This window comes from Patagioenas fasciata, chromosome 3 (genome assembly GCF_037038585.1).
Source record: "Patagioenas fasciata isolate bPatFas1 chromosome 3, bPatFas1.hap1, whole genome shotgun sequence".
In the NCBI taxonomy this organism is placed as follows: domain Eukaryota; kingdom Metazoa; phylum Chordata; class Aves; order Columbiformes; family Columbidae; genus Patagioenas; species Patagioenas fasciata.
The window spans coordinates 40,008,339-40,036,251 of NC_092522.1; the positions used below are offsets into that span (position 1 = coordinate 40,008,339).

At 38.7% G+C, this 27,913-nt stretch overlaps 1 protein-coding gene across 8 annotated transcripts in view; it reads right to left on the reverse strand.

The window, feature by feature from the left end:
- The window catches only part of BIRC6 (baculoviral IAP repeat containing 6), a 181,105-nt gene extending 153,636 nt beyond the window's left edge, over positions 1-27,469 (reverse strand). For all 8 annotated transcript variants that reach the window (XM_071806174.1, XM_065835494.2, XM_071806171.1 and 5 more), the window contains exons 1-9: positions 27,211-27,469; positions 11,714-11,895; positions 8,653-8,790; positions 8,052-8,245; positions 5,970-6,081; positions 4,606-4,688; positions 3,196-3,418; positions 2,933-3,093; positions 975-1,033 (exon numbers count right to left, since the gene is read on the reverse strand). In XM_071806174.1, the coding sequence (XP_071662275.1) occupies positions 975-1,033; positions 2,933-3,093; positions 3,196-3,418; positions 4,606-4,688; positions 5,970-6,081; positions 8,052-8,245; positions 8,653-8,790; positions 11,714-11,895; positions 27,211-27,463 (1,405 nt within the window). In that variant the 5' untranslated portion in view covers positions 27,464-27,469. The remainder of the gene's footprint in view (positions 1-974; positions 1,034-2,932; positions 3,094-3,195; positions 3,419-4,605; positions 4,689-5,969; positions 6,082-8,051; positions 8,246-8,652; positions 8,791-11,713; positions 11,896-27,210) is intronic.
- Between the last annotated feature and the right edge of the window lie 444 nt (positions 27,470-27,913).

Consider the following 27,913-nt stretch of genomic DNA (forward strand, 5'->3'; position numbering starts at 1 on the left):
AGTAAACAGCATCATCTTTCTACCAATTATTCTACTTAGGCTAGACCACCAGACTGAAACCCAAATAATGTAATCAACTCAATGTTCTGCCATATTTTATTCCCTTTCCTTCCTAGACAATCCAGTACCACCAAAAATCTGCAATTCTGAACACTTGTTCTCCAATCTTAGTTGAAAAACACATCATTTTTCTCTAAAGCTTGATACTCCCCACCATTAACACATCACCTAATAGAAAGAACTCCAAGCTATTATAAAACAAAATCCAGTAAAAGCTTGAAGGATGTAGCCTGATCCAATTAAACAGGACTGCAAGAATAACAATGAATCAGGAGACTTCAGCCAAGTAATGTACATTTAAAAGATTACAAAGGACACCATCCAAACCCAGATTAAGAGGTGATTTAAGCATAAATGACAGAGAACCATCTTCGCCAACACTTCTGTTGAAAAACAATCTTTTTACATCTCAAGTCTATTTCCTTGTCTTCATTCACATCGACGTGTTCTTTTTTTCCTAACTTGCTGATCTTTACTGAAAGATGTAAGATGGATTATGGAAAATAAGCATGCAATCCTCCCTCCCATTAAAAATTCTGATTCAACCTCTAAGAAAACAATCAAGATACAGGAACTCTCTCTGGCAATCCCCTGAATTTAAAGGGTTTTGTATACCTGTAATTTGCTCCCATTCTCAGGAAGTTCTTTTAACTTGGTTTGCATGTTTTATTCACAGTAAGATAAGCAACGCTTGTTGTCAAATAAGACATTAAAACCCTACTCTGTTGGTTATTAACTTTTCTCCTGTTTGCAATTTCTCCACCACACGGTGACTTAAATATCAACATTGCTTTCAAGATCAATCTTCTTCCTTTATTCTAATACAGCGAATATAATACCAGAACTTTTTTACAAGTCTGAGAACAATTCCCCTCCTGTCCTCTGAACTATTACATGGAGTAGATAGAACATACCTGTTACAGATTCTGATCTGGAATGCTCTTCACTGTCTGAATCCTCCAGTAGGTCATCACTGAAAAAAAAAAATACTGCATGAATGATACCATGTACACTGTAGCTGCATTTGTATTTTTAATGACTTTTTTTTTAATATAGTAAAAAATGCAATGTGTATTGTAATGGCATTCCTTTCAGTCAGCATTGTACATCCATTGACGAGTTGGTCACACATACTAACAAAATAAAGACATTTTCCTCCATCATCAAAAAGAGTAGACCAGCTTTCCATTTACCTCATTCTATAGACATAAATGGAATTAAAATGAAAGTCAGTTCTCAGAATCTTTCCAAGTAAAACAATACCAACCAACCAAAACCTCTAAACCCAATGCCATCTTCTTCAAAGTGCCTCAAAATAGCATCTGAAAGGTGGAGCTGCCAGACTGGTCTTCAGTTCTACCAAGGAAATTTTGTAGATAGTACACAAAGGGTCTACAAACCCTAAGATGTGTTGCTTCGAAAAATACTATGAGATGAATCATTTTTTCATAAAAGCAGATTCTGTTCAAGATACTTCTTCAAGAGAAATAGGCCCTTTAGTAGTTCTAAGAACATATGAAGATTTTACACACCTGGCTTTTCCAGTAAGAAAAAATTTCCTATTACTGGCACTTTACAGACAGGAAGGACAGTATTGCCTTTGCAGCTCACAGTACCAAGTCGGATGTCCCAAATTTCATCAAACTGGATGCTTCCTCCTCACGCCCAAGAAAAAGATCTTTTTTATCTCAAACCTGATCAACCTTCACAACAATTCATACTTGGATTCTCAACCAGCTTCCCCTTGAGTGGGAAAGTGAAAGTAAATTTCATATAGATTAAGGAAAGTGAAAAATGCCTAGTCTAAGCAGTTTGATCATACTGATGGTACTGACTCTTAACCAGATCTTAAAACTGGCTTAATTCTTTAACTCTCAAGGAGTTTACAGCCCTAAAGCTACAGTCGAAGTCTAGGCCCCAGCAGCTGTTACGTCCCACACTCTGTTGCCCTTTGCTTCTATACGGCCTCTTCAGAAGAGCAAGTTTTTTTTTTAGCTTTGCAGTGCTGTGGAAATCACATCAAGCTTAAAACCAAATATTTACTTTCTGTGCATGCAGCAGTACTGTTATTTTCTGTGATGCTGAAGTTTAAAAAGAAACATTCAGAAAACTAGCAAGACTCCCCAAATACTTTTGTGCTGAGTTTTCCAACAATTATTCACTCTTTTGCTTGAGTTTCAATAATATGAGAAAGGAGTTTCTAGTAAAAGACTACAAGAAGCATAAATGAAAGAATACTGCTTTTTCTCACATGGCACTTTCTAAGCTTTAGCTTATTTAAAAGCTTGTGACAGGACTGTTTGATTGCTTAGAGTCTGTATGCATGTGTTAAAGTTAAAAAATGAAAGCAAATCCTAGCACACCTACATAATTTATTTTCAGAAACTCATAGAATCACAGAATAGTTTGGGTTGGAAGGGACCTTCAAAGATCATGTAGTCCAGAAACTACAGAGAAGCAATCAAAGAAAAGCATGTTCCGTAAGTCCAGGAGTAGCTTTTACTTTCAAAACCTGAAATGCATAATTCATCACTAAAATGAAAAGCTATTCCAAAATTTATATTGCTTTCTCTTTTCTTTCTCTGCCTTTGTAACATCAGGTCAGGGCAGCAATGACAGTTAATATCTCTCTGTTAGTGGAATATAAAAACTGAAACAGCAGGAATAAAATGGAATTGGCTTTAAAGACCAAAATTTAGATTATTGGGTTTTAAGTGAATTGTGTATAGATACAGAGTGATTAAAAGAATTATCTTCATTAAAAAAAAGTAAACCTCACCAATCTTATGTTTCACAAAGCATGACTTAACTAAATGGCTTCTACCACTTACACAGCAGCATTTCATATTTCTAATTTTGTAGACTGGCATACCTGTCTCCTTCTAATTTGGGTATATCTGAGCAGCTAGATGAATCTTCTAGCCATGCTAGTGTTGGTCTCCTTGAGTCAACCCCTGAGCTCTGTTCTCCTGACAACATAAGTTGCTGCACAATAGCCGGATCATACGCATTGATCTCAAATTTTAAGTGGACCTGAAAAATAACAACAACAAAAAAAGAAGCCATCTTTGATTTACATTGAGATATGCTTAATCAGCAATAACTTGATAGAAACTGGTTGTTTATATTGTATACCTTCATAAGTTTGGAAACATCCCATATGCAGATCTTTCCTCGTTTTGTTGCAGCAGCTAGAAAATGAGGGCAACTTCCCGATCCAAAGCAGGCTATTCTGTCAGTGCCATCTGTGCAGGGAAACTGTGCTGGACTTGTTGCCAGTGTGACTGAGAGAGGTACATTCTGAGTGTGCTCACCCTTGACAAATGGGCAGTTTGGGGAATGTCTCTCATGTTCAGACCTTTTCATATTAAAAACAAACATAGCAAATGTTGACTTCTCACTGTGAAAAATATACACATTATACAAAAACTCAGCCCTTGAAGTGAAGGTGAAGCTGAACTCTTTGAGCTGTACTGTAGTCAACCATACAAGAGAGTTCTGCAGCTTCCCCTGCCCTTGCTCAACAGTAGACTGTATTAAAGCCTTTGACCACTTAACAGATATTCATATGCAAACGAAACAATCTACACACAGTGCTCATAATATAATTAGTCTATTTTAAAAAAAAAATTGTTCTATAGGCAGTAGGCCATCATGTCCTCATGAAGGAAAGCGCAGACTAGGTTCTACAGAACGCACTTTAGAATTTGAAAGTTATATTATGATAAATAACCTTAATAAGATGAAGCAATGTCCTGTCTTTAGTTCTACATCCACACTTACAAAAAAATCAAAATTGAAAACAGTCCTGAATGACACATTCACCAAGAAATATGAAAAAAAACTTCTATTCTGAGCATACATCTAAGGAAGAGACATGGCAAAGGGCAATTACACTATCACGAAATGTGTGGAAACTATCAAGCGAAAGCAGGAGACAAGGACTACGAAGATAATACTACAAAGGAAAGTGTCCAGCAAGCCAGGAATTTGACGTGTTCAAATAATGATTTAAAATTACCAAATAATCAAGACAAAAAATGTTACGATCCCTTTTAAAATCAATATAAGGTCCCACATTTCTGCCACTATGTGCAATTTTAGCTGATTCGAAAAACTAGCAATGCATCTCGCCACTTCACATAAAAGGCAAATATGCACTGCAAGGCCACTGAAGTTTACGAACTAAAAAAAACCCACACATATTTTATTCACAATCACACAGCAGATGGAGTTTAGATCCCTGCAAAGAAACGTGTGCTGCCATCTTTGCCATGGAACAATTTGAAATGAAATAGCAAACTAGAACTAAGAAACACAACCAAGTACAATTTTCGAGGTTTAGTATTATACAGAAATTTGATAGAGTACAGGGAATGATTTTGTGATTTGTCCCATGTAATCATTGGTGGAAATTCATCCTTGGCAGTTACACTCCCTAAACTCACCAGAAATCCCACTGAAATAGTGTTGATCTTTGTCCTCCAAAGATTTCTAACCTCTTCAGCACAAAAATGAATCTATTGCAAAGATCACTAAACTTACCAAGGTTCATCTGTCGGCTCCCAGCACACCAAACACACACTACAGGTAAAGCACATGGCTCTGTCATCTCCTGATGAAGCAGGCTATAAAAATAAGAAGAAACACTTCACATTTATATAACTATGTACCACGAAACACTTTAACTAGGTGATGAAGTCCTCTCCTTCTTCTAGTGGCATAGCAAAGCACCACATCAAACATATAAAAGGGTAAAAATACATACAAAGAAGTGGCAGCATTCCATATGAAAAGAAAAGATACCTCACATTACTATAGAAGAGATTTAGAACCAACACCTGTGCAAGCCACTTGATAAAAACCACACAGACATAGCACAGAACTCAGCATCACTGCTAAGGTTCAAAAAGTTTGGCACCTCAGAAGAATAACTACATCTACATGCTTGGAAAAACAAGTTAAACAAAAATTTCCTATTATGCCTTCAATCTGCTAGAATATAAAGCATTCTATATTATATCCCTCCTCTACAAAGCACATTTGTTACTAACTGAATTGACAGAGGAAAAAGAATGTAAATGTCCATTATCTTACAGTTTAGCATGTGCATGACCACATTTCAAGTCACTGAGACATAGTTGGGAACGTGCAGATGCAATTCTAACATATTAATTCCCTACATTTCTTTCTTCTCCCGAGCAAGTTTAAGAAATCCTCTATAAACTTTATCTACTTGCACCTATCAGGCTTTGCAGTTCATATAATGAGATACACAATACTGATGCCAGTGATATGCACTGCCTAGCCATTGTTATGTAATTCCATAACATAAATACTTTTTACAGTAGAAATAATTTCAAAAAATGAAAAATGGAAATAAGCAAAAGTAGTGGAATAAAATGGTGAGGTTGTATTTATTAACCGAGATCAATAATTGAGTAATGTGATCTAGGACCACTGTTTGTTAAAATACAGTTTAAGTACCACTAGGAAAGTATGACTAGAAAACTCCCATGTCAAGCTTATTGCCTTTTTTTTTTTGCTTTATTTCCAATATAAAAAGGATATTTATTCAGCAATCTAACAAGGAGAAAGAGAAACTCTGTAACAAACAGTTTCACGTTTACAATTGTTGTTTAACTCAGAACAATTTGATACTTCAAAGTATTTTCTATGCTGAAGTTCAGAACAGTATTTTCTGTAATCTGTATAAAAAAAAGCAGCAAGCTCAAGGCATGGAAAAATATGAAAATTAAAGGAGGAAAGAGATGAATGGCAAAACTTTTTCATTACGGTTTTTGCATAATCGAGAAGTCTATTAAAGAAAAAAAAAAAAAGTTACTTTTTCCCCTGCTCCCCAAGCCTTCGCCTAGGGAACAAATACCAAGAACAAATAAACCTTTTACCTGGTGATAGAACCCAGCTTGAGCCATAGGATCTGGCTGTGCCCACCTATAACCCACATGAGGCCATGAAGTGAATGTCTCCCGTCTGTTAGCTTCACTATACATCAAAGACCTAGAAAGGTGAAAAATTCTACATTAGAATTAAAGAAGTAAACTATTTATGAGATATTTCCAATGCTTTAGTAACAGTTAGCAATATTACAGCTGGTTATCGTTAACAATTACAGAAAATTTACAAATTTCTCTCACTTGAGTGCCTTAAGTACAACCTCAACAAAAGACCAAAAGTAATACAACAACCTACGGGCCTTAAAAGCAAGATTAATCAAATAAGCTTCCAGGTAGCCTATTTGGTCTAACTGCAGAAAAGCACCAGATACCCAAAAGTACTGTGCATTTAGGGAAGATGCAGAATCTTGCCCAACAGAACTGGTAGAGTTATTTCAGGTTTTTGGTTTGTTTTGTTTTTAAAACATGACAACTACTGCAAATTCTGGTTTATTAGTTAAACAGATGTGAATATGTATATTTAAAAATACTCCAAAGCAATATTTTAGGCTTAACTGAATACATGGTACAAATCCCCAACATTCATCACTCACTGCATACTATTAATACTTAAAAATTATAAACTAAGTGACCAAATATGAACCCCTCTGCAACTCAACATATACAGAGAAAAGAAGCTCCTCTCTTTTCTACCTTGACTCAGTGTACGTCCCTCTCATCTGAAATAGTACATAAAAAACAACCATCAGCTTTTGCTTTTCGCTGACAGAAGTTTGTTCTCCAATATCATCCCAAGAACTAGTGCAGCTAGATGGAAAAGTGCCTCACTTCTTGTTTCTGTCCCTCAGTTTCAGATTTTTACTGCCTTCCAAGAGAATGGATACACACGGTGTTTCAAAAAAATAGGCCAAATTTCAAAGATACAGTGATTTCAAACAGGGTCCATCTTTTTGAAACACCCTGTATTAAACACTTCCTACCAAGGAAGTGAACTATTCTTGCAAGACCCACATAAGGGCTGTCTTGACATTATACCATCTTAAGAGACAGATCTCGGAGAGTTCTAATCAAAAATACAATATGATGAGATATAGGCAGACCTGGAGGCTTGGGGAGGGGAAGTAAGAGAGAAAATTAATTTTATTAACTTATTTGAGCTGTAAGAAATGATATTATGCTTGCAAAATGAAAATTTGTATAGAAACTTTCAAGAAGGAATGAATTCATAGACTTAGAAGATTTATCAGTATTCTAACTAGTGTTGGCTTACAAAGGCTAAAAAATGGGTTGCTCACTTGTGTACACATTATCACTTGCATCAGAAAGAGATGAAGTAACAGTCCGACGTAAAATTTTCTCTGACCCCAAACACATAGCAGGTGACTAGAGAGTTGAGGAATAGCATATAGATACTTAGCAGAGGTAAAAACTTCCTAAACGTCTAAAACACAAAACATGGGCATAACTCTTGCTTGCATGAAGGAAAAGGAATTGATTTCATGATGCAGCATAGCATGAGCACCCTTATCTTTGGTAGACAAATGAGTGCTCTCTCTGCACTGAAGTGGCATATGTAGGCTCTTAAACCTATGCAGCTTCTGAACACCTCAACATCGCAGTCTCAGTAAGGTTTCAGTACTAGTTTGAGTACAGCCAGTAACTTAAGTAACAAGTCACATGCATCTGACTATTCAGATAAAACCCATAATCAAACATGATGAAGAGTAAAGCTTAGGCAAACCTATCACATTAATGTGTTACAATATCACCTAGGGACCTAAATTTAGGGATGCAATTGTTACTTTTCTGAAAACATATGTTTGAATTAAGAGCAAAGTGAATTCAATTTGCCTGGCATAATCCAAACAAAACAGTTTTGTGGCACCTCTAAAGGTTTCTCTAAGTTTAGCAACACGTACATAACATCGTGCATTAAACAGTTCATTAGCAGTATGTGAAACAGCAAGAAAATAGAGAATAGGACTAACTCTGGCAAATAAATGAAAATCATCTAAGAGCTTATTCTGATATAACTAAGAGGTCAAATTCATCAAGTATTTTGTCTTAATATACCTGTCCACAGATCGACCAGGTCCCACACCAAGTTCTGGTCGTGCGCTGGGTAAGAGGTAAGACAACCTATCCATCACAGAGGATGCTACAGGTAAGGCAGCAATATTTTGATTTATCTTCTTGAGTTCATTTACAATGGCACTGGCGACAGACTTCAAAACATGATGAGGAAGGTGGAACGTAACCGTTGCCCACTAAATTAAGAAAAAAAATGCCCAGTTTATATTTAAAAATTTTAATATCTAAACAACAAATAGATCACAAAAGCATCAACAGCAAAACCAAACACGTATCTTGCATCCTCTCATGATTTCAAGAAATAATACAAGGACACGCAAAAGCAACTTGAACATAAAGCAAGGAAAGTCAATAACTTCAGATTTTAAGCTCAGTTCAGTTTATTAGTTGGTTTTCATCAGCAAGAAACTGACCTTGTTTGTTCTTTTAACACATGAAACTTCACACAGAGGAACTAAGGAACACATAATACATTCTTTAAACAAAATCCACCACACTAAGTCAAGCATTTTTTATACTTCAATAATGGTAGTCAAGCAAATTAGATTTGGGAATCCATGTTAGTACAGAGACAAATTCTTACCTTCGCAACTTTATGATTTGCTGCTGTTTCATGTGAGGTATTTTTTAAACCATCCTTCAGTTGTGTGATGAATAAGTCATATCCCTCTGTGCTAGAAACATCTACTTTTTCTATGCAAGCAGATAACAGCTGCTGAGCCTAAAATGCAGATGTGCAAGAAAAGTTAGCATGAACACTGAATAACTACAGACAAGAATTACATCTGTTTTGTTACTCCGGGAAATGTAATTTGTCATGTCCTACTTTATTATACCTTATATCAGCATAATTCCTGTAACAGACCCAGAGTTGAGTAAGCATTTCCAAATTTTACTTTGCAGGCCAATCAATGGATAAACTTCAGCAATAGTGCCAGTAATTACTAGAAGTTCTCTCAAGGGTAATATTATAATACCAATGTTAAACAAGTCAGTCATATAATCAATTAAAACAGAACATATAGTAAAGCCAAGCAAAAAGGAGACATCTGTTGCTCAATGTTTTCCCTTCAAAAGGATTCATTTAGCTTTAGGGACAAAAAATGCAAACAAGAACAAAGTCTTGACATTTTTTTGAGTAGCTTTGTACCTTAAAAAAAAAAGAATCAAAAAAAAAAAACCACAGCTGTAACAAATTTAGAGATAAATTACTTAAAATGCTAGTACAATGAAGCTGAAAAATGAGGCAGAAAAAAACAGGCTAGTTTAGAATCTAGAAATTCTTAAAATTCACAAATAATGCATCTAGAAAAGAACACTATAAACATCAATTTAAAGTCTCTTTTTTCTTCCAAGTTGCATGCATTTCTAGCTTGTCCCTCTGTTTGTCAACTACAGGTCAAAAGGTAAGAGTTAAAGGTACACTTTATGAGCAAAGCACAGAGTATTCTGTATCAGTTGTTAGGTGGGCTAACATCTGTAAAACGTTTTATGAAATCTTTCAAGTTACAAGCACAGGAAATATTTCACAAGGGCAACAGCCAGCCAGGTCTTTAAAAAGGCTGCAAATTGCTCCAAATGGAACGAGCCAAACAACCACTCAGTTATGTCCTTGGGGAGGCCAGGGAAAGACAGATAGAAAGAAGGCAAATCAGTCCTCTAGCTAAGGCTGAATCTGTTTCTCAGAATTCAATAAAAAGACAATTAAAATTCTTGTGATATCTCATTTTTTCCAAGTCTGTTGCGGATGACAGAACAAAACAGATATATTGTGGAAGTTCATAAATTTACAGTGTTCTACAGGGAACTAAAACCAGCATAGAGTATGCATTATAACTTGTCAACTCTGCTGATTAGAAATGCATAAAGATGCACTGCATTACCAGCAGATCTATCGCATTAAAAGACAAATTAAGTGCAAAAACTTGCAGAAAAGTTCTAGAGACTAACAAAAAATAAAGGTTCTTGCTTGGATAAAGGTTCTTGACCTTCCTATAATGAAAGAAGTGAGCTGATGCGTTTGTACGGTATTTGCCTACTATTTACTAAAATTTTCTGAGGTCTAAGTACGTCTGCTTTAAAATTAAAAGAACTGAAGACTACTAATGTTTTTCCTCCTGCCTCACTGATTTGACCACAAACTCCACAAATCTGTTCCTACTGAACTATAACATTTTCCATTTTTTTTCTACAGGAAGGACCTTTACAGAGAAGTGCCCTATTTTAACCTTGAAATAAAGGTCTGTAAACTCTTTAGAACAAAAGAACCTTTAGTTAAAACTGACACAAACTTGCAGGTTGTATTGAGCTATGTGAGACTGCAAATCAGTGACAGCAAAACTTATGAAGGGAAATGCTGACCTATCGGTCTCTTCACACTCAGCCACACATACCAAGATTTTGTAACTACACCCACGAAGGGTGTAAAAATGATGCCAGGGGCAGCAAGCTTGAAGAATCTGGAAAGCTCTCACTGGAGACCTCTATGAAGCAACATTTTATTGCTGTTACTCCTACTCAAGACGTTAAAAACCTCACATATAACACACATTCTTCATTCATCATAAGCACTTAAAATTCAATACTCCAATAGCACTTAAATATTTTCAATCAACACTCAGGATAAGTTTATGTAGTTGGTGCATCACTCAATATAAATTTATTTCACAGAGAGATGAGTGGGAGGTGTTCTTTCCTCAGAGTGCTTTAAAGATTCAGAATCTGGATCGAATAGTCCACTTTTGTTTTTTAAACTGTAAGCACTACTCTAAATATTACCACTGGCAGATGCTCTATGCTTTTCTCAAACAAAGAATTCATCTCACTTGTAATTAAAACTGCTGTACAGATTTACTTCCCAGGTCTATTACTTCATGAGCATTACAAAGGTGAAAGCTACTTTCCTCATCACCAAATGCCTTAGAACAGAAGCATTCGTTAGCTGTCTTGTATCAGGCAACATTTGAAAATAAGAATGTATGTCCTACCTCACCTAACAAATGCTATGCGAGCTGAAGATAAACCAATACAACAAAATCCTAAGCATTACACTGAGGAAAAATGTATACACTAGATTCCCCTAAAGTTATACTAAATGCTTGGTTATATTGTCTCATGCCAGGAGGAACTGCATTAAAAAGGGAAGCCAGGTTTGCAGAGAAAAAAGCCTTTCATCAGGACAACTGACCTAGGTAGAAAAGTTAGTTTCCAACACTAATTCGTCACATGTAGCAACATCATATTAGCTGATTTTAATTGATTTTTTTCCCTGAAAGCCTAAAACAAAAACAGCAACAACAACAGCAACAACAAAAGTCAAGGATGTATAGCAGCCGAGATAGACTTCTAGAAGTGCATATAAATTTCATACATAACCACTGACAAAGCTCTGGAAATGAGTCCTTATTTCTGGTCACTAAAAAGTTCTTCCATCTGAAATAACATGCTCTTGATGAGGTAATCTCTTATTTGTTTGAGAAACAGGTAACTACAAAATGCTATTGCCCTATGACAGCTAATAACTATGAAAATTTTCCATTACATGCTGTTAATAGCACACGAGAAACTCAGGGTCAAACGTCTGGTTTCAATATTTCTGACAGAGTTATTTATATACTTTTTTTTTTCCCCTTTCCACATCTTACCTCTGTAACTGGCAATTCAAGCTGAACCACATCATCTTGTTTTGAAACAGGCGTTTGCAGAGCTGTGTCTAACAGTAAGATACCATTGAGATCTTTCCTACATCCTACTGCATAATCATCCACAAAGATCACTTTATCCACAGCAGAGATATACTGACATTTCACCCGTCCACCTGGTTTAGCTATGAAGGGAAAGACAAAAAGCAAAATCGGATTAGAAAACAGCTTTTATAGAAGACCTTTAATATCTGTTCTGGAAAGTAATGTAACACTTAAGCAAAATCTTTACTTCTTGAGATAATAAAAAAGTAGTGGTTTAGCTACAACGGCTTTAAAACTTTTATATTCCCTATATTAACAAACAAACAAACAAACAAAGTCTATACAACCCATCGACAACCACAACCATTTTATTCCCATCATGGAAGCCATCATTCAATTCCTGTTCCTATGAGGGGGCTTAAAAAAGCGTTTTCAAGTCTAATGTGATAAACAGCATTTCATCAATCAAAACATACTCAAACTTCTGAAAACTAAGTACAGCATATAATGTGTGTCAATGCTACAAGCATTCCTTGAGAAACCAAGGTAACTTACTTCTGTGCAGTGCTGCACACCTGATGTCAGTAACAGGTTCGAGAAGCTTGTTGGGAGTGCAAGACGACTGTCAGCAGATAAACAAGGAAAGGCTGTGGCAACGAATATTATCCCCAGAAATGTTTAATGTTACTCAGAATTATTACGTGTATGACATTTCTAAGGCTGGATGGATTGTAAAACTAAATCCATGTAATATGCTACCTGTGTAAAAGGCAAATTGCTTTAATTCACAGGAAGTGTAAGCTGCTGCTACAGAAGCAGACTGTATGTATAAGTGCATGGACACACTATGCAAAGGACAAAGCTGAAATCACTGGATCATCAACACAGAGCTCAACCTGGTGCACAGGAACAGTTGTTTCATTACATTTTACATTAATCAAGTCTCATCCCTGTTCTGCTCTTTCCTCAGACACTGAGTACTGGTTTTATTACAAATAATTAAAAATCACCATTTAGCATACAGATAAATCATTCAGGTAAAGACAGCTACATAATTCTGTTGTCTTCACACTTTTATACAGTTAAATACATATTAAAACTTCTCCAAATATAGGGCACATCAGTCTGAGCACACTGCATTTGTTGTATCCTCTCTTGAAAGCTCAGGTCAAGAATAGTTGTCAGCTGCCCTTCTCACCAAAATGTTGGAAACAATGACTCATATACTCTCAAAATATAGGACATACGTCTTTGACTGCATGAAGTATACTGCAATTGCAATCATTGCTGTAACAGTTAGAAACACTTCAAGAGGCCTGGAATCACTTGATAGTTGTGAAGTTGTTAGTCCTAGCTCAACAAAAAAAGGTCCTCTGAATGGTAAATCAACCAGTTCCAAACTGTATTTTTGCCAATACGTTGGAGTTCCTCACACAAGACTTTATAAAGACAACACAGCTGCAGGCAAGGGGGTAAATCACTCTACAGAAAAATAACTGTTCAACAAAAATTCAAACACAAGGTTTAACATCTTCATTAGTTTCAGTGATGTATGGTAATTATTACGCAAATAAATTGAAAGGTATCTGATGCCCTAAATTAGAAACCTCAGTAGATTCACATGGTGATTGCAGTCTATTCAGTGTGATCCAAGTGATGGATTGCCTCAGGATACTTTCTTCTCCTTCCCAGAGAAAATGGGAGAAGCAGCTCACCTCTTTTCGCAGTGCCAACCATCCTTATTTTATCATTTCTGTAGTGAAGTTAGGGAAATTTCATGTCTAAATCACAAAATGGCTAACTAATATCCTCTGTGTAAGTAGTCACAAGTTTTAGGCGCCAATGAAGATTACTGATGAGGTAGATAACAAACCTAATTAACATAATAATTCTGGTCCATTAAGAAAGAAAACAAAAAGTTATAACTACAGCACAAAATACATTGCCTAGCAGCTGTGATTCTCACTGTGCTGGTTAATACTTTGGTTGGTTACATTAACAGAAAGACTCTGGCCAAACTATCTCCAGAAAGTTATTTACAGTTGCCAGTTGTATTTTATTCAAAGCATGATGGAGCTTCAAGGCAATGACTGAATCAACATGTAGTGTCATTCCAACACCCTGGGAAACACAGCTGACTGGTTTACACTTTGAATAGCCTCTGAACTGTTCACAATCTATTTTGCAAACTTAGGAGTTTAATTTTGCAGTTCAGAAAACACATTTCAAGATGGTTCTACCGATAGCAACAAATTATAGTTCACATATGGCTGGCCATATGATTAAAACAGTAGGTTGAGAACCGGGAAACTGAAGAATTTAGAAGTCACCACTATAGAAGTCACCACTGTAGAAGAAATGCCTAAAGAGTTTAATCATCTTCAAAGCACTGTCAGAAGGGTCCTTTCTAACTCAGGATCAAGGTTTTACAATGTGCAAAATTACTCAGACTGGTATCCTTTGAAAAATCTACTGGTGGCATTAGAACATTATGTCCTGGCTATTCAGCTTGGCTAAGTTTACTAGCAATAAGTAGAGATCTACAACTTCCTAAGTCACAGTTCAAAAGTTTCACATAAACTCACTAAATTACTTAAGCCAGATCATTAAAATCCAATTTTTATTCCCATTTTAGCCCTAGTTCCTTCAGTTGTAATTTATTTTGGGTGCTGGAAGGAGAAACAATCAAAGTTTTTAACAATTCTGCTTTTCAGTCCTGGCGCAAGTGGATCGTAATTTCTCCCAATATCTCCAGTGTGTCTGTCTAGGATTAAAACCAAAACAACTCGCAAGGAAGTCATTAAGCCTTTTTGAAGTTCCTGTAAGAAAACCTGACAGGCTGCCAGCATGCTAGAAGTGCCCAATAGCATACTACAATATGGTATGTCACCTATAGCAAACTTAGAATGAGCAACCTGAAAACTTAAACCAAAAGCAAATAAACATCAGATTGCAGAAATTAAAAATTTGAGAAGAGGAACATCCTCCTTCCTTCGTTTCAAAGAATACAGAACAGAGATTAGCAGTTTCCTGTGATCAAAATTTGACCTACAAAAAATATTACAAAAAAAAAGCTGATCTGGAGAATATATAACAGTCTAAGCAGCATCTATTGGGCCCCCTTTTCTGCAGTCATGAAGATGAACCAAACTAATTAGAGAATTAGCCTCACATTTCAAGAAGTAGACAAATGAAAAAGCTTGTCTCCATTTCTTTGCTATAGATACTTTTAGCCTAAAAGCTTTAGAGCTGAAGAGAAAGTGGCTGTCACCTGAATATATGTGGCCACCATCATAAAGAAATGTAGGTTAATGTTGACAGTAACACCTTTGATCTTTTCAAATACTGAAAAAAAATTAATTTGCCTTGAAAACTGCTAGCCAGTAATGGTACTAAAACATATAATGAAGTCAGCAATTCTCTTGACAAGAAGCTCCCAATGCACAGCACACAAAAAAACCCCAAAGAGTTTCTAGATGACAGTGAATTAGTACTTTTATCTTCAGCTATAAAGTGAGAGTGGTACACATGCACATCATAGCACTAATTCCATAATGCTAAGATCCAAGACCAAGCAAACACCTAAAGGAACATCCATAACTTCGATCCGTGAATGCAACTAGGTCTTTAGATTAAGAATTAAGGTAAGATTTTTTGAGAAACAGAAATCCCATCAGCCCAGCAAAATGCACACATCATGTGCACTGATAGAGTTTTTGCACTTTCAATTTAAATGAGAATATCCAAACAGTATCTCAGCACTCATTTCAAACCATGAGAAGATAAATGGAAGAAGTTTCAGGAGATTAAAAGCTCTATCTATTCTATTAACTTTGTATCATTAGATTTGAACAGCAAGATATTTAAAGGCAAGAGAATCCCAAAACTCAAGAAAAGGGTACAACTGTAGAAATCCTTAAAATTAACTGTTCAAATTAAAAATAAATTCTTAATTTTCCCCTTTCTATTGTGAAGTGTGGGTGCAAAGCTTGAAGTTTAGGAGATATTATCATTCATGGTAATATGCTGTGTGAAATTCTCCTTCCAGAAGTCAGGCTAGCAGACAGAAAAACTATCCTTTCCATTAACATAAAAATGCTTCTTGTCAGAACATTGCTCAGCTACTTCTCACACATTTTTCACATGCACCTGGGATGAAAAAAACATATGTACCAGTTGTCCTCATTTGTTGTAAGGTAGGTACCTTCCCTATTGCTACAGTTTCATGTAATCATAAAAACAACTAAAAAATGCAGCTAGGAAACATAATATCTCACTATATGCTACCTAAGTAACACGAGTTTGCCAAGGCAGATATATCAGAACACTTGCAGTTTGAGGAAATTCACACTACAAATAAACACCTATCTTAAATTTTAACTTGCTGTCGTAACTTACTGTACTTGCAGGAAAATACTTTGAACTAATACTACATAAAATCACAACTATGGATTAGTTGCAAAGGGTAACATTTTCACACAAAAGAGGACAAAAAGCAAACGACCGCAAGTTCTGGTTTAAAAATTACAGAGTTGTCTCTAAATTGTTTTATGTTTTACATCAGTGGCTCCCAAAGGAAACAAAGACATGGTGGTTGTGAACATTTGGGAACACAAGATGGCTATGACATGGCCAAACCAGGCCATGATTGCTCATCATTGCTGAATTTATCAGTTACAGATTCTCTCTTGTTCCTCCTCTTCTCCTCCTCACCTACATCTTCAGAGGAAACTGCAGCAGTGCAGTTTTATCTTCCAAGTCCAGGCCAAGCCCCTTTTTTGCTCTAAACATCACCTCAGCAAAGCATTCTGCTGCCACCAGGAAGACACTCCAAGGGTCCCTCCTTTCCTAAAACAAGAGCACTCTCAGACTTGAGGAAAAGATGGAAAGGAATTTATTGGATGAAAACAAGTTGTTATTTTAGATGAATGATACACACCGGCCTAAACCAGCTATACACAAGCAACATCTTCTCTTCTAGATTTCACTACACACACACACCCCTCCATCTGACACATCACCTGGACAAGCAGTCCAAAATGACTGAATAAAGCATAGACACATCCAGAGCTGAAACAGGAAAGAAAATGAAAACCGTTCTCCAAACAGAAAAAATGCTAAAGGAGGCAGAAATACCCAGCTTAACATAACAAAGCACCTTGAAACTCCCTTATTTGCCAAAACCGGATATAGTTAATCAAGACATATGATCCACAGTTTATCTTTTCCTTTAGCAACAAACACAACAGAATTGTTTCAGAATCAGTTTCATTATATGATAGCTGGTTCTAATAATCCTTATTAGAGTAGGAAGATGCATTATCTGGGCCAAAGCATTGGAGACTGCCACATGAATTTTAACTAGATGTGTCAGATCAAGCACCTATGAACAGAAGCTGACATTAACACTTGAAAAGTTCCAGGATATAAACAAAAACTGACTCAAATCAAGGGAGTTAATATCTCACTAGCTTTGCAGGCACAGGGTCATCTTCCACTCTACAGGCTTAAACCAAGACTGAATCAGCAGGAAGACACTGGTGAGCTCTTTGTGCCCACGCTCTTCATGTTGTTTCAGATCTCCATGTATCTAACATTACTGTCAGATGCTGTACAGAACACAATGGCCCACAGAACTTTATATCATTATCCCAAGCACAAATTATGAAAGCTTTCACAAGGTATTCTACAATCCTTCCTGCAAACTCAGGTGAATTGTCAAAATTTAAGTCCCTGCGATTCTCTTGTAAACACCTCAGGGACGACAGTGTCTTCTTCAAATTTTTCTCAAAGTGAAAAACTATGATTAAAAAGTGTTTAGGAAAGATGTCTTTCAGAAATTGCAGACAGATTCCATAGCATCCACCCAGAAGCAGAGGCAGGCAAGGAATACCTCACAGCTCACCAACAGGAAGTTCCCGTTCTTCAAGAGAAATTCCCATCACAGCATTTGACAACAAAGAAATTTTGCCAGATGAAATTTTACCAACAGTTCCTCTTTTTGTCAGTAAAGTGGGTAAAGCACCTGTGTCCACCCACTATGTATCCTGTAGTCTCTGTAACAGGAGAAAACATTTCCAGTTATGGCACTTTTTAAACTCCCAAGACTGCTTGGCAGGAAATGGTTTAGCTTCCTCCTGCTGCCACCAAGCCCCAATATTATAAGAAGCTTCCAAAACATCAAGCTGGGAGAAGCAGAAAGTTCTCAAAAGCAGATGGGTGGGCTACAAGGCAAGTGAAAAACTGGCTAGACTTTCATGTGTCAAGTTCAACACCTACCTGGCAGCCAGTTATGAGTGGCATTCAGCAAAGCTTGGTACAGTTTATTGTCTTCATCAATGGCTTGAATGATGGGACAGACTGCACCTTTTGCAAGACTGGATGACACCAATCGGGAGGCGACTGAGGGCAACCTATGTATTAAATGGCAGGGCTGCCTTTTAAAAAGATCTCAAAAAGCCAGAGAAATAGCTTGACACAAATCTCTTGGGGTTCAAAGACACGCAAAGTCTTGCATCTGGTATGGAATATAGCCCCATACATGAACAGAAGCTAGGGGCCAACTGTCTAGATGGCAACCGGAAATAAAAAACTCGGGAATCCTGATGGACAGGCTGAACAAGAGGCAGCAATGCATCCTTGCAGCAACAATCTGCTACCACGCAGGGAATCACCCAGGCAGTACATCAGGGAACAGCCTTGTCTCCTCCACTCAGCAATTTTAAGCCCACATCCAGAATACCAAGTCTGGCTTTGGTCCTCAATCTGAGATACCAGCACATATATATAAGTCCCACAAAGGGGTAATAATTAAGAGGGCTGGAGCATACAACAGGAGAAGAAATACTGAGATAACTGGGCTTGTTTAAAATGCAGAAAAAAGGGTTTAGGAGGAAATCTAACAGCAGTCTTCCATTACTGTAGCAGTAGTTTGACAGCTATGTTAAGACTGCTGAGTTACTACCTATCTTTCTCTTTTTGACAGTACTTTGAAGGATATACAACCCTGAACACAGAAGCAACCAAACCAGATTCAGAGGAAAATCTGCATAAGCCCACATTTTGTCCAAGACAGTGGTCTAAACCAAGTGGTTAGCGAAGAATTTAAGAAAGGCTATGTATACGATGGTACTTTCCTGCAACACTCAGCCCCTGCTAGTTTGTGCTCGGGGACCTTCTGAGCTAAAAGTGATTATTTTTATGTATAATTATCTTTGATAGGTTGTTCTTCCATTAGTTTTGTCCAACACTGTTGTACTTCCACAAACATGTACTTCCAACATGTGTACTTCCTCAATGTTCTGTGCCCAGGACCTCCATATTTTTACTGTTTCTCAGTTACTACTTTTGATGCCCTCAGCTCTTATACTAGAAGAGACAATCAACTCCAAGTTTACATTTTTTACACATCCAGAATTTTGCCTCTCTCGCTCTCTTACCTCTCCATTCCAAATCATCCCCACCACCGTCTTTATCAAGTTGAATGCTGTCTCACATACATAAACAATCCACACCTTCTGTTTCTACTTCTTTTATACTTTTTTTGAGATGGAAGTATCAAAATTACACACATAGAGGCATTGAAATGGACTTATATTCTCAGCTGGGTTCTTGACAACTTCTCTAGCAATCGCTTATATGACAACTCCTGAGACTTTAGCTGGTATTTCACATTTCTAGCACAACTCCAAGATCTCATTCTGGTATTATGAGTCAGTTAAAAGCCCAGTACAGCAGGCTCCAACTCCACTAAGTTCTTATCAGTACTTCAGATGAATTAAATGCATCCTGATGTTCTCCTAACAACTGCTTCTACATAGGAAAGCTGAAGTAGAACAGACTAGATCCATTAATGCTTGTTATATTTAAAAGTGAAACTATTCTTTAGGACACCTTTTCAAATTCTTTAGAGAAGGTGGCAAAACTAAAGGATCTTGTATGTTTAAGACATCTATCTGCAGCACAGGAATACTTGAACATGGTGACTATATTAAGTTTAACTTTAGTTCTGTCACTAAAAGTGGACATTCAGAAAAGCTCAGTTAAGCCTTGTAAGACTGGTCTTGCCAGATTCCTTCTATAGGTAATGGGAAGCAGGTTCCTCCAAAAGTTCAGAGTAAGGACTCTTCCTTTCTCGGTACTGAATGGATAGGGAACCTAAGATTAGTTGTTGACAAATCTGATCTTGTTAATTTTGACTTATAAAAGCTACAGAAAACTGAAAAAACAACCACACTATTAAAAAAAAGGCTATCAGGCAGTGTCGCATGTCATCATTTACATCACAACATGAATCTAGGATCTTGTAGAAGACAGGCCAACTAAGTCTGCCACAGTATCTTCACAATAGCCACAGCGCCTTCTTGCTCACCAATAAAACACTCCCTATCTTCCCAGTCTTCACTGCCATCTCCCCAGCTCCCCACTTCCCCAACCCTTTCCCCACTGTCATCCAGCTACTCAATCATAGCTCTCAGTCCCATCCTCACTCTCACAGCTATTCCTTCTCATAAGGAGTTTTTCATGACAGAGTCTCTGTGACTTCTCACCCAATAAACAGTTTATCAAACTCTTTTCCTACAGCTGCCAATGCTCAGATGAGGTCCTATTTGCTTCACACTCAGGTCAGGAGAGTGCAGTGGATCAGTTTTTCCTCCATAAACTGTGCAGGGGCCTCAAGAACTGCCAACAGACTGTATGCCACGCAAGCCTTCATTAACCAGCACTTCAGACTGTGTGTTTTCACTAATGTTACTAATTTTCAAGACTACTTAACTGATACAGAAATTCCCTCCTCTCTTAAGCTACACCTTAAAAAAATTATCAATAAAATAGTGTTTACATTAATGTGACAGTTATTATTTCCATAATTTTACACCTTTAATGTAAGCTGTAAAACAGATTCTGCTTTTTCTCCCCTGCTTCTTGTGCAGCATCCTTATCTGCTCCTTCCCCTACCATACATGCAAATCTTCAAAATAAATGTTTTGCATATACAGGACTCCCTGCCTAATTTTTGACTAGCAGCGTGCACTAGATCCTTAACAAATCTTCATACCCTTCCCAAAGCCAAGGCAGCAAAGAAATTGGGCTAATACACAATTCACTATTTGACTCCACAAAAAAACAAAAGAAGCTGCAAATTTTGGTATCCAGATGCACTTCACAAATGGAAGAAATAAGGACAACTGGCTGTTCTTTCCTGAACTGTCCACTCAGTAATAAGCACTCACCTGGTGACTGCAAGCAGCCATTGTAATTAAGAGAGCATTAACTATTTAAAGGACAGCTTTCTAACACCAGAAAGCAATACTGTGGCATCACTTAGGAACCATCAGGACAGTGAATGGATCCATGTGTACATTTTTTATTTTAAATTAAATTATGTCGAGGAGCTACTGATTCCAGTGGATTACGCAACATCCAACAAGCTATCTCATAACAGGACCTAGGACAGACTGAGATGCTCAAAAGTTGTCCAAGAGTCCACATGGTTGTAAGCCTAATCACCATCTCCAAGACAGTCTAAGAAGCATTTTTGAAGTATGTCATGCTGTTCAGGGAAAACTAAAGAATCCTCGTAACAGCAAGGATGTGCAGCTTTGTTTCCTGATTTGAAAGAAACTCAGAAATACAACCTGAAATAACAGATCAGGACCATATGAAAAAAACCCCAGACATTATAGCTATTAAAAGCTTGAAAGAAACAACTAAGGTGAATCTTCAGTCTAGGACAGATTTTTCTTATACTCGGCCTCATAAAATCCTAGATGTTTAATTTCACTTAAGCTCAAGTTATGGAGACTAATGCAATAGTAACCATCAAAATATTTTATAAACAATATAACTAAAGACTCAGAAAGAGGTTCTACTGAGCCAGCTAACATTACTGTTGGCTGCTAGAAAAGACCAATTATAGGACAGCAGAGTACCCTAAATCCAAACCACTGATGACCATGATGTTCAGAATAGTAAAAAGACTGGAGCTTCTGAAGATTACTAAGCTGAGTGATGCAAAGCAAAAATGTTCTCCATGTTTGTATTACTTCAAGTCCATCTGAGATTTACCTGCTTTTTCTCATAATGTTCTGGACTTGAACTAATCAGTTCTATCTGCCAGAACATATTTCTGCCAAGTTTCTTCTAAATTTTATGTGATGCAGTACACAACATGATTGGTAGCTGAGCTGAAGGGTTTATCACATAAACATATTAAAAGCTGTCTTGACCAAAGCTGGACCACAATCAGCACTGAGGCTGAAAATTAGTATTTTCCTGAGGATTCTTCATATGAATTATGAATACCTTAGCTACTTGTGAGGTGCAACAGGGGAGGAAGTCAAAGTTCAAATCCCTGATGCAGGGCACAGTAATTCCTCTTCGGGACAGTAAGAAACATTTCAAGATAAATCTTCCTGCAGAAGACCTTTTTCAGAGTCCATTTGCAGAGAGCTAGGCAATTTCTGATTATCTGACATTAAAGCATTCTGCAACCTTTAATAATACAGCACTACTGTTACATTGACAGCCATGAATCCATCAGTCCAAATATTAATGATCTGTCAATAAAATAAAAAAATATTGTGGTATCTTGCCTTGCAACTTAACATATGCCTGCATTGCTGTCTGTTGTTACTTCTAGGATCCCTGCAATAAGCACAGTAATGCAAACAACCCTTTAAACACATGCGAAGAGATCTCAATTCTTATTCTTTTTTTAGCTTCTGCAGAAGATAATCCAGATGTGCTTCCAAAGAGCCTGGAAATAGCAACTAACAGCATCTTGACAGCCTGGCAAGATGCATAACAAGTAAGAAGGGATATCTGACATACTCTGATTAAACTAGCAGAACAAATGGAGTACATAGAGATCTAGAGTCTTTATTGGTATCAAACACTCAGCTCAAATCTAACAATTATCCTAGTATGTTTTTTCCAGTGCTTAAGGCTCCTCATGAATGACCTTAAGATCACATAAACTAATAGAATGATCTCTTTGAGAAGCATTTTACCCAGATTAGCATCGTCAACCACATATACTCAAGGGCAAGGGGGGCTGCAGCAGATCACTAGGTATTTGACAATACTCTCCATGCAATGAGAAAAAAACAAGGAGAAAATTCCATTAATAGCAACGGCCTTCATAATTAATATTTTTGTATCTCATAATTGAACGAATTAAAATACGAGCCAAGAAGACAAAGAAACTTGCCTCAGTTCTGAGGAATGAAGAAGACAACTTGAGTAGTATTACCACAGTGAGCTTGAAACAGTTGAAATTGACGACGATGATGTCTTCAAATAATTCAAGCCTAGAACTGGATGTCAGAGTACCTCAACAGTTTCTTCCTAGAGATTATGAGAAGTGTACACTCCCTCTACAACTTCCAAGCTACAAAAAAGCATCTTTTCTTCTTGTTTTGCCTCCTGCATCACATGGAAAGGAGTCAAAGAGAAACAGAACCGGACATCCCTTGATAGATTCCAAGGCTCCGTAATTCAAAATGATCCAGCTGAAGACAAACAGGACTTCCCAAAAGGGAACACTGACAAGTAGACAATGGCGTTGAACTTGCTGGCACAAGTGAGCCCCCTCGGCTGGGATCTATTTCCTTCTAAATTCTTCTCTTGGAGGAACAGCATTTGAGGGCCTCTGGTGATAATGCAGAGACTCTGTTTTCCCTACAGGAACTCGTACATACATGCAATGAACACATCCTTCCCGCTATGGATTCAGAAGTCTGTATTCTAATTACTGTTAGGGCCTCTATAGAAATTTAGAAGGCTTTAGCTATGAAACAGTGTGCATTTTCACAAACAAGACTCTGAAGCTATTGCTATGCCAAGTTAATCTAGAAAAACCTACAGAAACATTCAAGACGGTCACTTTCCACCTGACAGTGCATTTCAGTTTCTTATTGTGTTCCTGGTCAAGCTTCTGGGGAATTACAGTACTCTCTCAGTTCAAGCAGTTTTCTTATTTTACTTGTAAATAGAAGGAACTGACAAACCAAACATCACTAGGAACACTAAGAGAGTCACTTCATATTCTGAAATTTCGGTTTGATTCTTTGGATTTTTTCTGTCTCTTTTTTTAGGCAAAGGCTTATTCCTTAGTGCTGTGTTTGGAGACTGATCATTCATACTCTTTGGCTACCAGTGCTCAACTTGAAACTGAATGTATACAAATATTTAAATGCCCAAGAAGGAAAATAAAGTACTTGATAGACCAGCACGACAGATTCAAAACTTGTCCTGACCAACTACTACTAGCAAACACATAGAAATACATAATATCCAGTAATCACAAGAATTGTCCTTGCACTCCCAGTCTGACTCTCTGAAGTGCATGATGTACATGCAACAGCCATAGTAGAATAAAAAGGACAATCTCATGACCAGGTAAAACAAATATCAGTCTTAAAGGACCACCTGATTTTCCCCATACCAATGGTGCTCTTACTACCATGCTCTGGGCTGTTGCAAATGATCACCTGGCCCTCTTGAATAGGCCTACAGTGCCCACACAAGATACAGATTAAACACAAACACACACTTTCAAGAGATAGATCTGATGAAGATTCAGCGTGGTACAATAATAATCATAACCCATAGTGGATTCCTACAGTCTGGGCTCAGAAGAACAATCCCTGGATCAGGACGTACATCAGACCAATGATGCTCACACGAAAAGGTGAAGCATACAGACCAGAGACCACATCCTCACATTTGGACCTGATCTATAACTGCACTGTCTTTTGGCTGTGAATCCTTTGTCTTGCTCTTTTACACATCACAGCAAACAATCTGCATTTACATTCTAAGGAAGGCAGGCAGCCTCCACTGCTCTACCAGATTCAGTATTCCACCGGTTCAGTCTTTTCACTGAGAAGGAGCTCAAAGCTTAATGTATTGCTGCAGTGAACTGCAACTGCAAATAAAAGCGACACTGAGGCTTGGTGGTGTTTCCCTTTCTCTCCCCTCTCCCTCCCTTGAAGAGGGATCTGCTCTGCTTTCTAGAAAGCAAGGCCTGCAATGTTTTGTTTTCCCTCGGGTAATGAGCAACAGCATTTCTGTCCAACACAAATCTTTTGGCAGGGCTAAAGACCTGCAGCCCCAGTTACCAAAGAGGACAAGCAGTCTCCCAAGAGAAGCAGTTTTAATTCCTAGGGACTCTACTTTTAGTCACAGGACCAGAACTCCTTGACGCAACAATATCCTTTGACCTGTCATTTATGGCAGGGAAGGGAGCAGGGACAGAGTTGGTCTACAGGTCTGAGTGTCCAACTGCTACTCTGCTACATTAAAAGAGCTCACACTGTACAAAGCAGGCAGATACTAGAGAACAGTTGAATTCCCTCTTCCTCATCTTCTCAAAGAAGGGCTGAAGAGGGAGAGAACAAGAGTGAACATGGTTGCTAACAGCCCAAACAGACATCAGCTGCTGAGATGAACCAGACTTCTGACAGGTCAGTCTGAATCAGGAAACTGATTTAAAGTTTATTAAAACTAAACTAAGGTTATTCTTTTTTTTTTTTTTTTCCCCCAGTAACGTAATCATCAGCTATATTAAACAGATAAAATTTGGGTAGATTACAAGCAATTTTGTTGCTTCATGTGAGGAGGAATAGAATCCATCTTTTACAGTCATGCTGTCACAGAGAAGGCTGACACTAAAGGAAGTATACGTGACTGTACATGGCAGAGGCAAAGCAATACATTATTTTTAAATAGTTACTATTTAGGGGAGAACTGCCATTAGCGTTTTGAATACTAAATCAAATCCCTTGCAAGTATTCTATCACAGAAAAGTGTAAAACAACAGCTTAGGCTTTGATTCACCACTCACTTATTTTTCTGTTCATGGGAATTAAATATCTCCTACACAGACAACCAATTACAAATTAAGTCCTCGATTTATGCCCAATTCACTTACAACTTAAAAGCAACTCTCAAAATTCTGGAAATGGCTTGAAGAAAAGTACAAAATGAAGTTATTAATTTAAAAAAAAAAAAACACTTTAGGAGATAACACAGTAGAATAAATGGAATTAGAAAAGCAGAGTGATCTGAATTCTGAACAAAGCAGGAAACACCGCAAAGGAGTCTCATTTTCAATAAAAGCAACTGACAACAAAAGCAGATGACTCCTTCTTAATAATTCCACAACACTTTTTTTAATATTGTCCCAAACACTTAACCTTTGCACTTTACAATGTACCAACTTTAATTTATGAAAGGAAATCACTGTTTTTTGTCCTGTTCTCTTCAGTTTGACATTGTGATACAGTTGCTCGTTTTCAAGGTGAAAGTATACATGTTGCCCAGACTATGGCATCTCCGTACATTACTATACCACATGCAGGTGGCAAACATCAACTTTTCACTCCCACCACTCAGCAAAGCTAGATCTTATCAGCAACACGTAACTGTAAGGAGAACCTGAACATGGAAATGCACAACTAGCAAGAGCTGTATCTTTCTATGCCAAGGGCTGGTCTCACCACATACCAAATAATCCTTCCTACCCCTCGGCAATATTCTGACCAGTACCACAGTTTAAGAACCATTCATGAAGGAGAGACAGAAGCTGTTAATGGCATATAGACCTTTTTCTACAGAGCTAGTTTGTTAAGAGCGTAAAAACATTAATGGGCAACAAAGAAAGCTGCTTCACAGTTTCACAGTTATAGAGATACTACAGTCTTAGCCTCCACGAACTCAGTACGTAGTCATGCCTCTTTAACATAATAGCAAGGATCCTGTTACTAGCATCAGTCAAGATACTCAGGAGCCTGAAGAACTACACAAGTAATTCTGAAAATGTACTATCTAACTAACTTTATGATGGATTCTGATCTTAAATAATTCTGAGCTAGAAGACAAATGACACTTTCAAGAAATAAGTCTTCTCAACAAACACATTGATTAAGGCTCAACAAATAAATTACTACAGTATCACATACCAATAAGAACTAGAACTATGCCTATTGTTCATAACATGGTTTTCTAATATTTAGAAGGTTCAGTGTTATGTCATTCACAAGAACACCTGAGAAAATAAAAAAATACCGGCCTATACATCATAGTCTTCCATCCCCATTTAATCTTTCAGTAACCACACAAATACATTTTACTAAGGAAAATCACCTCAGTGCTGCCTACATGAGCATGTCGTGGGAACCGTTCAGGCTTGAAGAACGAGAAGGGGTGAAAAACAGGCAGAGGCAGCCCCGCGGCAGCGAGAGCCCGAACCAAGCCCGGCCTCTCCCCGCAGAAACCCCTCGCCCGCCATGACACCTGTTTTGAGGCGAGCCTCCGGCCCGCCCCCCCCCGCGGCTCCGCAGCGCCGCGATCGTGACCTGCAGCCGCCCCGGGCGCTGCCACGGCCCGCTCCTCCCGCCGCCCGGGCCGTGGCCGAGGGGCCCAGCAGGCAGCGGGGGCCCCGCGCTCACCGTTGAGAGCCGAGGCCTGCAGCGTGGCCCCCGAGGTGCCGTCGATGACTTTGATGGCGCCACGAGCGGTCACGGCCAGGATGGCGTTGAGCGCCGGGTGGTAGCACAGGCTGCAGAGCCCGTCGGCGTCGCAGCGCAGGCAGCCGTCCCGCAGCAGCAGCCACTCGCAGGAGCCCGGCCCGGCCGACACCGGCCCGGGCCCGGGCCCAGCCGGCGGTGCCGCCGCCGAAGAGCAGGAGGCCGCCGCAGCCATCTTGCCGGCCGCTGCCGCCGCCGCCCTCAGGACAAGAGGCCCGGGGGGAGCCGCTCACTGACAGTCCCTAGAGCCGCCGCCGCCGCCAGTTACCATCCGGGTCCGGGGAGAGGGGGAAAGGGAGAGCGCCAGCGTGAGCAGGAAGTGACACAACCACGCCGGATGCGGAACGGCCCGCCGGCCTGACAGTATGTGTGGGGGAGGGGGGAGGAGGAGAAGCCAGGGCCGCTCCTCACGGAGAGGGGCGGGGCGCCAGGGACGGGGGTGGGGCTTCGCTGCGCGCGCGGCCGCATCTTCTCCCTCCCTCCTCCACGCGCGTGCGGCAGCGGTTACCCGCCTCGTACCCGCGCGCGGCCGGGGCGGCGCAGCGGCTCCTCCGTGCGCCCTCGGGCACATCCCTGCGGGCGGCCGGCAAAACAAGCGAGGCCGGAGGGGGCCGCCCCCGGAGGG